The 15283-nt window shown below is 42.2% G+C and overlaps 1 protein-coding gene across 4 annotated transcripts in view; it reads right to left on the bottom strand.

Annotated features, from left to right (window-relative positions):
* Window positions 1-15283, bottom strand: part of MRRF (mitochondrial ribosome recycling factor) — a 55654-nt gene that overhangs the window by 22738 nt on the left and 17633 nt on the right. For 3 of the 4 annotated variants that reach the window (XR_014247504.1, XM_082402294.1, XM_082402295.1), the window contains one exon: window positions 9629-9720. The exons of the other annotated variant lie outside the window; for it this stretch is intronic. Coding sequence is in view for 2 of the 3 variants with exons in the window: in XM_082402294.1 (XP_082258420.1) it covers window positions 9629-9720 (92 nt within the window). In the remaining variant the exon portion in view is untranslated. The remainder of the gene's footprint in view (window positions 1-9628; window positions 9721-15283) is intronic. 4 annotated transcript variants of the gene reach the window in all.

Below are 15283 nucleotides of genomic sequence, written 5' to 3'. Positions count from 1 at the left end.
AGTTTCCAAAATTTAATGACTTGCCCAAGGTCACTACAGTGAGCACATTCCCCAGGCCTCTGTCAGCCAATGGCCACCCGTGGCACAGAGACTCCTTTGATGGGCAATCTTTGCTCAGGAACGCCCCATCAGCCCGGCTGACCTTCTCAGAAATGCACTGCAGTGTGAGGCGTCTTCTACCCAGTCCTCCTCTTCTCCTTTCTTCACCAGTGGCAGACCCGCACCCTGTCTCTTTCACAGGCCTTTCTGCCCATAAATCTCTTGCACATCTAATTCTGTCCTGGCATCTGTTTTCAGAGGACCCAAGCTGATATACCCAGAGAATGAGAGAACAGGGATTTGAACCTAGAGGTCTGTCTTACCCCAAAGCCCTTGTGCTTTCCTTTATACCCAGAGATTAACTGATAAATAAATCATGTTGCTAAATCCAATGACCAATTCTTAGACCTTCTCTTCCTTGACCCGTCAGCAATATCTGGTGTAGCTGATGAGTCCTTCCCCTCTAAAACAATTCCTTTGTTTCCAGGACCCCACACTCTCCTAGTTCTCTGGTCACTTATTCTCAGTCTCTCTTGCTGGTTCCTCCTTATCACCCTGACCCATAAACCTTGATGTGGACTGTCCAAGGCTCAGTTCCCAAACCCTTCTCTTCATTATCTGTATTTATTCTCTAAAATAATCTCATCTAATTTCATGGCTTCTTCTACATGTTCATGCTTCCCAGATTTCTCTCTTGAGCCCACACCTGTCACCAGAACTCTAAACTTACATACCTAACAGCCTACTTGACCTCTCCACTTGGATGTCTAGTAGAATCTCAAAATAAATATGGACAAAACCTGCTCTTCCCTCACACCCAGCCTGTCCTCCCACATCTGCCCTATCTCAGTAAATGGAAACTCCATCCTTCCAGTTGCTCAGGCCAAAAACCTTGAAGTCATCTTTGAGTTCCTTCTTCCTAAATTTACAACCAATCTGTCAGCAAATCCTGGCAGCTTTTCCTTTAAAATGTACCCAGAATCTGACCACTTCTAACCAACACCATTACCACACTAGTCCAGGCACCATACCTAGATTACTACAATAGCTCCTAACCAGTCCCTGCTTTCACCCTCGCCTTCCTACAGTATAATTCTCAAAATAGCAGGCAGAATGACCCTTTCAAAACCTAAATCAGAGCATGTCCCTCCCTAGCTCAAAATCCTCCAGAGACTTCCCATTTCACTCCAAGTAGAAGCCAAAATCCTTATAAGGGTCTATTAGGACTATGATGGTTAATTTTATATGTCACAAGTGTGCCCAGATATTTGGTCAAACATTATTCTGGGTGTTTCTATGAGGGTGTTTTTGGATGAGTTGAACATTTAAATCAATAGACTGAGTAAAGCAGACTGCCCTCCCTAATATAGGTGGGCCTCATTCAATCAGTTGAAGGCCTGCATTAAAACAAAAATAATAGGGAATTCCCCTGAATAAGAAGGAATTCCTCCTGCCTGACTGCCTTCAAGCTGGAACAATGGTTTTTTCCTGCCTTCGACTCAAACTGAAACATCGGCACTTCCTGGGTCTCAAGCCTCCTGGCCTTTAGCCTGGAACTACACCATCAGTTCTCCTGGTTCTCAGGCACTTCAGGCTCAGATCAGACCCACACCATCAGCTCTCCTGGGTCCCCAGTTTGTCTCCCAAGACTGCAGATCTTGGGACTTGTCAGCCTCCATATTCACATGAGCCAATTCTTTATAATAAATCTCTTTATACACACACACACACATATACATACATACATCAATCTATCTACATATATGTATGTATATACATGTGTGTGTATGGATGTATATATATCCTGTTGGTTTTTTTTCTCTGGAGAACACTGACTAATAGAAAGACTTTACATGATACTGGCCTCTCCATTTCACTCTGACCTCATCTCCTATTTCTCTCCCCTCCCTTGTTCTGCTACAGACACATGAGTGCTCTCACTATTCCTTGAACACCCTAGGTGGACCCTCACCTCAGGGCTTCTACAATTGCTGCTTCCTCTGCCTTAGTGCTGAATATAAGCCTAGTCTGCTCTCTCATGTCCTCAGCTCTCTGCTCAATTATCACCTTCCCCCGAAGCCTTCCGTGAACACACTACTTAAAACTGCACCGGCTCACTACCCCCATCTATGACATCCTTTATTTTTTTTCTCCACAGAGAGAAAAATATGGCCAGCTGACACACACACTGCATGTGTGTGTTACTGTCCATTTCCCCAGTAGAAGTTCCACAAAGGCAGAGGCTTTGTCTAGCTTATTCACTGCTGTGTCCTCCATGTCTAGAACTATGCCTGACACATAGTAGGTGCTAATAAATATCTGCTGAATAAATTTACAAATACTCTAGAAGTTTCACATTTCAGCATAAAAACTTTATATTCTCATAAACGCAGTTAAGTGGTCACCTGGGGCCAGATGACTTGCAAAGGGTCATGGGGAACTTTCAAGATGACCGAACTGGTCTATATCTTGACTGAGATGGTGGTTACAGTCAAGATATATATTTGACCTATATTTGTCAAAATTCATCATCATGTACACTTGAAATGGGTTCATGTTTTATATGTAAGTTACATTTCAATAAAGTTACCTAAAAAAAAAAAAAAAAAAGGGGTTTCCCTGGTGGCGCAGTGGTTGAGAATCTGCCTGCCAATGCAGGGGACACGGGTTCGAGCCCTGGTCTGGGAAGATCCCACATGCCGCGGAGCAACTAGGCCCGTGAGCCACAATTACTGAGCCTGCGCGTCTGGAGCCTGTGCTCCACAACAAGAGAGGCCGCGATAATGAGAAGCCTGCGCACCGCGATGAAGAGTGGCCCCCACTTGCCGCAACTAGAGAAAGCCCTCGCACAGAAACGAAGACCCAACACAGCCATAAATAAATAAATAAATAAATAAACCCAAAGTTTAAAAAACAAAAAGACAAATACTTTATATTCCAGAGTGCTTCTCACACCAAAAAGTGGCACATAAATTCATTTCAGATTATGCATCCTGATTTGAGCTTTGGCAATTATGCTCCACATGGTTTGGGTTGGTATATAATTAAATTTTAAAATACCAATTACTGCCCCTTATTACAAAAAGAAAAAGTGCTCTCAGAGGTCCATAGACGTTAAGAATAGACTTTGATGTCAAGCAGACCCATATTTAAATCCTGCACAATTCTATCCTTATTAGCTAAATGAATTTGAACAAGTTATTTAACATCTCTCAGGCTTACTTAGCTCATGTATAAAAAACAGGGGATAACAGAATGACTTAAGTAATACAGCATAAGGCCTAGAATACAGTGTGCACTCAGTAAGTAGTCACTTTGCTTAATATTATTATTGCCATGCAGTGAGCCAGGAAGGCCCTTCAAATATCCATGGGGTTTCCTAAGAGAGTGACGTCAGGTTTGGGTCTGAGGACCACTGGAGGGGCCACTCGGGTGTGTTGCAGATGGTTGTTTGGCCCTGAAGTGTCCATGTCTCCAAGAAGCTCAGCAATATGCAGCACACTGGTGCAAACAAGCACTGAGACAATCAAGGAACAAAAGCTACACCAAGTCCCCCCACATTCCATTCACTTCTTCCCCAATTACGGTCCCGCCTCTACCACTTCCCATTCCCAGCAGAAGAACAGGAAGATCCTTAGGAGATCATTACGACACTGTTAGTAAACGAGAAAAAATTTTAAATGACCAAGATACTCAACAATTGAGAACGTTTTAATGTTATACGTAACATGCAAGCACTACGTATCCCTTAAAAAGAGTAAGGAAGAACTCTCCTCAGAGAGAGCAATGACACGTTAAGTTAAAAAAAGAAACTGCAGGGACTTCCCTGGTGGCACAGTGGTTAAGAATCCGCCTGCCAATGCAGGGGACATGGTTCGAGCCCTGGTCTGGGAAGACCCCACATGCCGTGGAGCAACTAAGCCCATGCGCCACAACTACTGAGCCTGTGCTCTAAAGCCCGCGAGCCACAACTACTGAGCCCACATGCCGCAACTACTGAAGCCCAGGCGCTTAGAGCCTGTGCTCTGCAACAAGAGAAGCCACTGCAATGAGAAGCCCGCGCACCGCAACGAAGAGTAGCCCCCGTTCACTGCAACTAGAAGAAAGCCTGCGTGCAGCAACGAAGACCCAACACAGCCAAAAATAAATAAATAAATAAATTTTTAAAGAAAAGAAACTGCATAAGAGTACGTGTAATATAATCCCATACCATTATAAGAAAGATGGAGAAGGAGATTTACACGTGTCTGAAGTTGCACAGAAAAAAATCTGGAAAATCAACGTGCTAAAAGTAGTGCCCTATGGAGAATAGGATGGAGGTACTTTTTTATTTTTTTTATTTTATTTTTTTAAATTTTATTCAATGAGCAAGTAGAAGGGATTCTTAAATTTATTTATTTTTATTTATTTATGGCTGTGTTGGGTCTTCGTTTCTGTGCGAGGGCTTTCTCTAGTTGTGGCAAGCGGGGGCCACTCTTCATCGCGGTGCGCAGGCTTCTCATTATCGCGGCCTCTCTTGTTGTGGAGCACAGGCTGCAGACGCGCAGGCTCAGTAATTGTGGCTCACGGGCCTAGTTGCTCCGCGGCATGTGGGATCTTCCCAGACCAGGGCTCGAACCCGTGTCCCCTGCATTGGCAGGCAGATTCTCAACCACTGCGCCACCAGGGAAGCCCGGTACTTTTTTATTTAATCCTACTTAAAGTAAAACCAACGCAGACACTGACAAGAATAATGAAAGAGGAGGACAATACAGGAAGGATGCAACTTCGCGGGGGAATGAGTCAACCTTAAGCACTTTGATTTCTTCGGTGAATTCATGATTCCTTACAGCTTTCTTTAAAGCCAGACACGAACTCAGTGCTCTCAAACCAAAGCACCCTCATTCTACTTTGTGTGGTTTTCTCATCAATATTTGGTAAAACAGTAAGTAAGGGAGTATTTGTTTGTTTGTTTGGGGGCATAATGAAGATGTGAATGGGGTGGGGCCTCTGATCAAAATAAACTGCTCAAAACGTTTCAGGGTCCCTGATTAAGAAGTGGAAGACTGATATACCAGAAAAAGCTGCTATCCGGAGAAAACAGGGAAAAAGGCAGTAAATAAGACTTGAGTTCCATCGTGCTTCTGCCCCTTGGTAGCCCTATGACAGCGGGCACTGACTCCTGGGAGCTTCAGGTCTTCCATCGGGCAAGTGGGCATAAGAGCAGTCTCCCAACCTCAGAGCGGTGGTGTGAGAATTCAGGGAGAAACCCTCAAGCATTCAGCACAGTACCTCCAGGCATTACACCTGTAGTGCAGGTGGTTTATAAATAGGACCCAGAACTTGATTACATAAATAAGAAAGAAAAATAGAAGAAACTATTTCAGTGAATCTTGATTAACAGGAATGTTCAAAGAATCCGTCCAGTTGACGGACTGCTCTAAATGGAAGAACACTGGCCAGAGAAGAAAACAAAAGCTATACACAGTGTCACTGCGGACGAATGTAACCCAGAGCCAGTGAGGTCCAATGTCATTTTACTGAGGAAAGCCAGGAAAAAACTTGCACACAGCCACACACAGCTGGATTCGCAGAGGCTTTGAAAAGAAGGCTTGGTGATATGCACCACCCAGGCTCCAAGTTTGACCTGTTATTGCTTTAGGATTTATTCTCCGCCTACTTCCCAAAATGATCAGAGGCAGATTATAGGAAGAGTCACGTACTCAGTAGACTCATTTAAATAAGAATATAAGAATCAGAGGAGTGTGATGAGGGTGAGGTACCAGCTGAGATCTGTTGCAACTGAAAATAAAACTTAGCTCTGGGCAACATCCAGAGTGAAGGCAAAAAAGCAAACTTGCAGACTATCATTAGGCAGAGGAAGAACCACAATCAACCAGGAAAGGTAAATTTTTATAGAACTAAACTTGGAAATTTTATCATCAGAAACTGATCATGGGAATTTATGCTTCTGATTCCCTCCCACCTCCCAAACTCCTAACATAAGTTTTAGTGTGTTATTTTCCTCCTTGCAGCTTTGCCAATTACCAGCTGTGTGACCTGGAGCCAATGCCTTACCTCTTGGAATCTCAGTTTCCCCATCCTTTGAAGGGAGGGATGTGCCTATCTATTTATGAAAAGGAATGAAGGAACATTTGCTAGCATTAACTGGGTGCCTGCTAAACATCAAAAGCTTTGTGCACATTATCTCACTGAAATCTCCCAATAACTATGTAAGGCCAGTCCCATAAATATTTTACAGAGGAGCTCTCTGAGATTCAGAGAGGTAGAGACAGTTGCCATTGTCACAAAGCTAAAAAGCAGAAGAGTCAGAACTCAATTTCATGCTTTTGTGATACCAAGGCACAAATTTAACCGTTAGACTTTTCCACTTTTCCTGTATATGTCAAGCACCTAACAGTTCCTGGCACATAGTAGGTACTCAACATATCAGTCCCCTTCCTCACTCCTTCCTTTTCTCCTAAAGTAAAATTATGTATATATGGAAAAATTTACGTCTACTGAAATAGTATTAGTATCTTACATTTATATAGCTTCTTTCCTCTAAGGAGATCACGCTACTTAATCTATTTTCTCTGCTAATCTCACCAAAGCTCTAGCTACCATTATGTATTATTTCATTTATTTTACAAATACGGAGCTAGAAGGCAGCAAGCTGTTAGGGTGACGTGCCCAGAGTCATATGGAAGTCACTGCCAAAACCAAATAAAAACCTTGGTCCTCTTTACATCTAAATCAGCCTTTATCCTCTCACATGACACAGCCTCCATAATAAAGAACAGATCATTCATTTTTTATCTGGAAAAGTACCAAACGTATAATTCAGTGAGGGGCCTCATGACCTTACCACCTTGTCAAAGGGAAGAAAGCATATAAAAAATGAGGTTTGCAGGAGCAGACGGTTTTGGTCCGTCAACTTTCTCTTGGATTACACCCATTAACCAACATAAAATAATGCAAAATATAATGTAACAGATCCCCGTGTCTTTGGAAATTCAAGTTAAACTCACTGATCTTTCAAACTTATATACAAGGCACAAGGGCAATCATTAACTCGTGTGGGGCTGCAGAGGCGCACATTATATCAACGAGCTCTTTGAAAGAAACACATGATCTACAATGGGCCACTCTAAGAAGAATCCAAGTCAGCAACGAGCATTTAGCGGCATAAATTCACAGCATCGCAGCACTCTGGAGCTCCAGAAGGGACCTGGCAGACCACTGAGAACAACCCCTCCAGCCTGTGCATCAGGAACCCGAGGCTCAGGGAGGTTAAGTGGCTTTTCCAAGATTTCAGACAGGAGAGCAAGAACGAAAAAGTAAAGCTGCTGACTACTATCCATTCCATTTGCAAGTCTTGCTTCTGATGTCCATGAGTACACGTGGCACTTTCCAGAATTACCCATCTAGATAGAGAGTGCAGGAGAAAGAGCCCGGACTATGGTAACAGAAAAACTCAGGATTCAAGTCCTGACTGCTACTAACTGGCCATGTGATCTTCAGCAAGTCTCTTAATTTCTCTGAATTTCAATTTTTTCATCTATAAACTATGGGTAAGAGTAAATTCCACAAGTAAGCTGCCGGTAATATAAACAAGGGGCCCGGCACAGCCTTGAATTCCACAAAGGCAAACATCAGGTCCACATACATCCCCAGCACCCAGCACAGAGGCTGGAACATAACACATTTGTAGAAAATTTGCTAAGCGAATCAATGAACTAACCAAGCAAACAGGTACTGGACTTGAACTCAGGTTTATTTGCTTCTTAAACCCTAGGTTATATTGCTCCCAATTAACATGATTTCAAAGCAGAGTGTTAATTCTGACTTACAGAGTACCGAGTACACAATGGAATAAGGAGGCCATTTTCTGGCCATAAAGCAAGAAACAAGTTCAGTGGGAAAGTTCCTGGACTCTCAGTGTTGGTATTAATTCTTGTTGCTAGCATGGGTACATCATGAGGCGTTAGAATCAACTAAACCTGGGTTTAGGTCTCAGCTTCAGCATAAGCTGTGTGACCTCAGAGATATTACTTTACCTCTCTGAGCCTAAATTTCCACACCTGGGGAAAAACCTACTTTACAGAGATTGCGTGACAAATGAGGCAATCTCTATAAAGGAATACAGGACGATGTGTGGCACATAATGACTCAGCAAGTGTCACACTCCACTTCTCTTCTAGTTATTTGGAAGCTTCATTCATTCATTTCACTTAGGTCTCTGCTCCAACATCACTTCCTTCCTGAACCTTCCTGCCTACAATAAAACCCCCAACTCTCTCTATCCCCTTAGCCTGCTTATTTTTCTTCATAGTCCTTATCATCACCTGACATTACATTACGTATTTATTTGTTTCTCTTTTTACTGTGCCTACTCAACAATAAAGTAAGCCCTGGGAGGATGGGGACTTCTTGTTGTTTGTTTACTGCCCTATCTCAACAACTAGAAAAGGGCCTGGCATGTAGTTAGTGCTTAATAAATATTTGTTGAGTGACTGAATGAATGAATTCAACACTTATTTGGGACTTGCTAGATGTGAGGCACTGTGTAGGAAGAGGGGTTTAGAAACAACTAAGAAATGAGATTACAGAAGGAGAAACTGATTCTGCCTGCTATGGAATCTGAGAAGATTTATATCTCACCTGGACTACTGCAGTGGCCTCCCGACTATGCTCCCTGCGTCTGCCCTGTCTCCCTACATTCCACTTGTTAATTGGCAGCCAGAGAGACCTCCAAAAAGTCAACATCAGATCATATCACTCCTCTGCTTAAGTGCTTCCAATGGCTGCCCACTACAATGAGGGCACAGCCCCCACTCCTCACCACGGCCTGTAATGCCTAAAGCACCGTCCTCTCACCAGCCCATCACCCCCAGCCCCACTCTCTCCCTCCCTCACTGAGTTTCAGACACAATGGCTTTCTCTTCATCAAATATACCAAGGTCTTATCATTGCTTTTTTAATTTAAAAATAAACATACATTTTATGCATTTGAAACTCTAAGTTCTATATATTTACGTAATTAACAATATTCTGTTCTTATGCCTAAAATTCTTCAACAAGTGAGGATTAATGGGAAAATGACTCTTCAAGGAACTTGGGTTAGCGATTACAAGTGTCGAGATCTTTCGGACTCCGGGCCTTTGGGCTATCTGTTCACTCTGCCTGGAAAGCTCTTCCCCTAGGCTGGCTCTTCCTCATCATTCAACTGTCAGTCAAAATGTGACTTCCCTTAGAGTCCTCCTCCCCAGCTAAAGCTGTCCCTGCCACCATCACTCTCATCAAGGCACTCTCTAATGGATCACACTGCCTTCTCTTTCCTCACAGCATTTCATTATTTGGAATGACTTTCTCTATTTATGTGTCCTATCTTCCCAATCCGAATGTAAAATACATGAGGACAAGAACTTTGTCAGATTCACTGCTGCATCTGAATAAGTAAACCGGATCTCAAAAGATGCTGGAGTCTGCCAGGATGAGACGTAAAGGTAAAGTACACTATCAGTCTAACAGGATCATGGAGTGTTGGTTTCCTTCCAAAGACAACTGCCCCATTACGTCAAAATATGTGAATTTCAGCCAGACGTACTTGGGAATGGGTACCCGAATTAGCGTCCCTTCCACTTCTGGGTTCAGATTCATTCCACTTTCTCTTATAGCCTTGATAGCTGCAGCTGTACACTGAAAACCAGATCAAAAGGTAAACAGAATTAGTAAATAATTATTACCAGATGCAAGCCCTCCATCGATAACTGGCAACCCATCTTGGCAGAACATGGAAACATTTAGTTCTGTTACCAGTAAGATCAGGAAGTTACATTGGTGTAGAGTGCTTTGATCAAGCTGAATAGCAAACTATGTCCACTCCTGGTACTAGTGTACCGCGGGAGGGAAAAAGCAAAGAGAAAGAAAAAAGAAAAAGAAAACAGCTCTGCTTCTTTGAAAAGATTTCAATGGTTTGAGGCAACACAGATCAAAACCACAATAAATCCTCAAGGGAGGAGGGCTGATCTGTGCAAAGACTGGTGTAAAGACAGCTGAAAGATTTTATACATTAAAAATTCCAGTTGACATTTTACACTCAAAATATACCAGTGCCGATTTGAAATGAGTAAATAAATTTAACTCATTCGCATCTATGCTCACACCAACCTCACTCATGTTTTGGCATGAGCAATGAATCTCTGCTGGTGTGTGCACCAAGAAAGGTAGCGTGAAAGATCTCAGCTCAAATCCCGGCTCTACTAACCATGTGACCCTGGGCAACAAGCTTGACTTCTCTGAGCCTCCATGTTGTAATCTGAGACCCTGCGGTACTGTACCTCAAAGAGGATTAAATGAGGCAACATGAGCCATGCATCTTGTTCTGTGCCTGGGTGCCTGTAACACCCAGGCAAGGGGTGCTATTATATAAACGTATTCAATAAATGAAGAACGCACAAAACCCCCAAATAACGACGAGCTGATATCATCACTTAGCTGATGCACTGCTGTCTTTTTTTTTTGTGACCGCACCACGAGGCATGCGGGATGCAGGATCTCAGTTCTCCGAACAGGGATCGAACCCATGCCCCCTGCAGTGGAAACGCAGAGTCTTAACCACTGCACTGCCAGGGAAGTCCCACTTTTTTTTTTTTTTTTTAATTTATTTTATTGAAGTATAGTTGTTTTACAATGTTGTGTTAATTTCTGCTGTACAGCAAAGTGATTCAGTTCTACATATTCTTTTTCATATTCTTTTCCATTATGGCTTATTTCAGAATACTGAATATTATTCCCTGATGCATTGCTGTCCTGACATCCTCCAGGGTCTCTTCTGACACAGCCTTGCTCTCTAACGTGCCAGGTGGCACACTGGTACACTGATTTCCCCAAGTGCCTCATCTCACCTCAAGCAACATTATAACCACACCTGGCTTGCAATCCTAAAGCATAAAAGAAAGCAGTGTGGAAGAAAGATAATTTCACTGGCATGACAATGTGGAATTCATGAAAACAAGGCCTCTGACATTTTCAAAAGAATTTTAGGTTTGACCAGAGCCAATCCACATTGCTTGGATTCACAGAGCCAATTCCCAGCCTTGAGCTCCTCCCTAGACTTTCTGGTTTAAATAAATGGGGTTTGTTGCACACCTATTTTACTTTTCCAGGTTTTGTTTTGTTTTTTAAGGGAGTGCCTAGAAACCTCATCCATTTCATTTTTAAATGACCTGAATTCTACAGGGACATGACATATTATCATAAGGTCAAAAAGACAAACCAGCATTCCACATGCAGACGAACCATCCCCTCGGGCTACAGAATTTAACAGTGTGTCCACTGCTTAACACTGCAAATTCTTAAAATGTACCTCTGACCATAGACTACTGGAGCTGGAAGGGACCTGGGACATAACAAGGTACAGTCCCTTCCTTACGAATGCAGGGACCTGCTGGTAAAGGTCACATCCCTTATACAGAGATACAGTCCCTGAAAACCAAAAGCAAGGGAGTGAAGACCTCGCCCGTCATGCTTCCGGTTACCGGCAGAGTTAAGAGGAGACTTCGCTCCTCAACTCTCCATCCAGTGACGTTACTTTGTCTCTGTTACCTTCCAGACCCCCTAGCTCAATGTATTCAGTAATTGTGGCACAGGGAATTTGATTTTTTTCTAATAGTCAAAAAGAATTTGGAACTAGGTCTGGTGTATAAAGGGTATGGCCAAGGTAAATAAAAGAGCTGGATGAAGAAATGAAATTTTCCTCTGCAAGAAAACTGCCATCTTCCATAATAAAATGAAACACAGATTTCTAAAGTTAACAATAAAAGGAGAATGACCACTTTGAAGGAGCGGCCTGATTTCAAGTCTCCTAACCTTCCTTTTCTGAAGCTTCTCACTGACTGACTGATAACTCAGCTGGACCATCCCACCACCACCACCCTCCTTCCACACTCTGACCCAAGTGTTGCCACACAGCCTTCCCAGGCAAGCAAGGGAGTACCCACTGCTGCTTCCAAGCTGGGCAGCAACTATGTCTCAGTATTTACGTATTCCCAGTCCCAGGCTCAGGGCCTAGTGTGTGGTAAGTGCTCAGTAAAAGCTGGTTGAGTGAGTATATTAATGCACTGACTCAGACCTGCTAGAAAAACTCATCTACTTACTTTTACTTCATGTTTATAACCCTCCCACACACACAAAAAACCCTTATTTCATACTATTTTATACATGTTCTGTGTCCTTTCACATGCAGAAAAAATGTGAACCAAGAGAGGTTTCATTTGCAAAAAAATCTACTAAAAGAGGTAGTTCTAAAATACTCTAAACATGTATATTTTAGTTTGATATGGAAGGATACAGAAACTCAGGGAATTATAGTCATTTTCCCAACGTGACTTCCGAACTACTCGTGGTTCAGACAAAAAGGCATATACTTCTATCGCATTTCCCTCTCCTAGCTTTTACCCCCTCGCTGAAGGGCTGCCCACCAGGAGGCTGCTCTCCAGTGATAACACTGACTCACTGGTTGCAGCTGCTTGGAGTACTGGGTCGAGAAAGATCACAGACCCCACCTGGGGTCAGGCACGCAAGCATGCTGCGATCAATTAGCAATGTCTGCTATTACTGTTCTTAAACTAATAAATCTAACTCATTCGCGTCTATGTGCATGTCTACGCTACAGGACAAAAGACGATGAAACTTTTGTAGACAGGTGAACAAATCCTTGACAATCCGGGTTCCAGTCAACAGCTGACTTGCAGGGACTCAAAAAATATTTGTGGAATTAACGAATGGATGGTGAAAGGAGCACAGCCTTTAGAGTCCAACAGACCCATGCTCAAATCTTGGCTCTAACACAACAGCGTGAACCTGCAGAAGAGATTCTACTTCTCTGAGCCTCAGTTTCCTCATCTATAAAATGGAATAAACTTTAATTTTAAAGAGCATCCGTAAAAGCTTTTGTACAGCAAAGGAAACCATAAACAAGATGGAAAGACAACCCTCAGAATGGGAGAAAATATTTGCAAATGAAGCAACTGACAAAGGATTAATCTCCAAAATTTACAAGCAGCTCAATATCAAAAAACCAAACAACCCAATCCAAAAACGGGCCGAAGACCTAAATTGACATTTCTCCAAAGAACATATACAGATTGCCAACAAACACATGAAAGAATGCTCAACATCATTAATCATTAGAGAAATGCAAATCAAAACTACAGTGAGATATCACCTCACACCAGTCAGAATGGCCATCCTCAAAAAATCTACAAACAATAAATGCTGGAGAGGGTGTGGAGAAAAGGGAACCCTCTTGCACTGTTGGTGGGAATGTAAATTGATACAGCCACTATGGAAAACAGTAAGCAGGTTCCTTAAAAAACTAAAAATAGAACTACCATACAACCCAGCAATCCCACTACTGGGCATATACCCTGAGAAAACCATAATTCAAAAAGAGTCATGTACCACAATGTTCACTGCAGCTCTATTTACAACAGCCAGGACATGGAAGCAACCTAAGTGTCCATCGACAGATGAATGGATAATGAAGATGTGGCACATATGTACAATGGAATATTACTCAGCCATAAAAGGAAACAAAATTGAGTTATTTGTAGTGAGGTGGATAGACCTAGAGTCTGTCATACAGAGTGAAGTAAGTCAGAAAGAGAAAAACAAATACCGTATGCTAACACATATATATGGAATCTAAAAAAAAAAAAAATGGTCATGAAGAACCTAGGGGCAGGACAGGAATAAAGACGCAGACCTACTAGAGAATGGACCTGAGGACACGGGGAAGGTGAAGGGGAAGCTGGGACAAAGTGAGAGAGTGGCATGGACATATATACACTACCAAATGTAGAATAGATAGCTAGTGGGAAGCAGCTGCATAGCACAGGGAGATCAGCTCGGTGCTTGGTGACCACCTAGAGGGGTGGGATAGGGAGGGTGGGAGGGAGGGAGACACAAGAGGGAAGAGATATGGGGACATATGTATATGTATAACTGATTCACTTTGTTATACAGCAGAAACTAACACACCATTGTAAAGCAATTATACTCCAGTAAAGATGTTAAAAAATAAATAGAAACACTTTTTAATGATAAAGATAATAATAATAAAAAAATATGTATATGTATAGCTGATTCACTTTGTTATAAAGCAGAAACTAACACACCATTGTAAAGCAATTATACTCCAGTAAAGATGTTAAAAAATAAATAAATAAAAACACATTTTAATGATAAAGATAATAATAATAATAAAAAAATAAAGAGTATCTGTGTTGATCACATGAAGCAAAACATGAGAAAGCAGTGCCTGGTCACACCGTAGACGCTCAGCGCACATTTGCTTTCTTACTGCCACAAGAGCAATAATGGAGCCTGCAGAATTTTTTTTCATTTGCCTTGTTCAAATCATGCTGTGGTTTTTTTACTCCCTTCTTTTTTTCCAATCATTAACTCTAGCTGCAGGCAAGTTTATGGAAGGCAGCAACTGCATCATTTATCAAGCAGGACACATGCTTAACAAATGCAACGCAGTTTTCTGTCCTTGATGCATCTGAAAAGATTCTGCATGTAAATCTGCATCATGTCTCTACGGCATGACACAGAAATGCTCAGGTTTGAAAAGAAAGCCAAAGGCATATGAAACAGAAAGGAATTATATAAACACAGTGAGGATTAGCTCAGCATTTTGAAGCTATAAACCTGGGTACTGCATGGACAGCTTCTAAACTGGAGGAAGGAAATGTTTAGTTAGAGCTATTTGTTTAATATATACACCAGATGAGATAAAGGAATTCAAAAGACAATGTAACTCACACTTCCTCACTCTGTCCTTGTAAAGAACCTCTCTCTAGTGAGATGACTGTAAATGTTTTTTTTCCAAAACCCACAGAATTTCAACTTGGAGAAATGGCAAAGATGCTTTGCTTGAAAAATGAAGATATACTCCAACTTCCTAAGAAAAAATTAAGCTGTTAATACCTCCTCCTGCCTCATAAGATGCTCTGGTGGCCAATCAGGTGCTTCTTCTGTGAATGCCATTTGCTATTTAATAACAGAAGTGGCTGGCTCTGAAAAGCAATCTGCCTGATGAGGTCTTCAAACTGTGTAATTAGGAGGCTATTCCCTAAATTGGCCCGCAGTGCCTGTGGGATTAGATGAACAAGGCAGAGAGGCTTCAGTGGTTCAGAGGGGCCAGAAAGGGAAAGAGCTGACAGTTCCCTTTTTGTCCATTACTCTGCTCCTCGGT

This window comes from Balaenoptera borealis (genome assembly GCF_965194805.1).
Source record: "Balaenoptera borealis genome assembly, chromosome: 8".
Classification (NCBI taxonomy): domain Eukaryota; kingdom Metazoa; phylum Chordata; class Mammalia; order Artiodactyla; family Balaenopteridae; genus Balaenoptera; species Balaenoptera borealis.
This window is presented reverse-complemented; position numbering and strand designations above follow the sequence as displayed.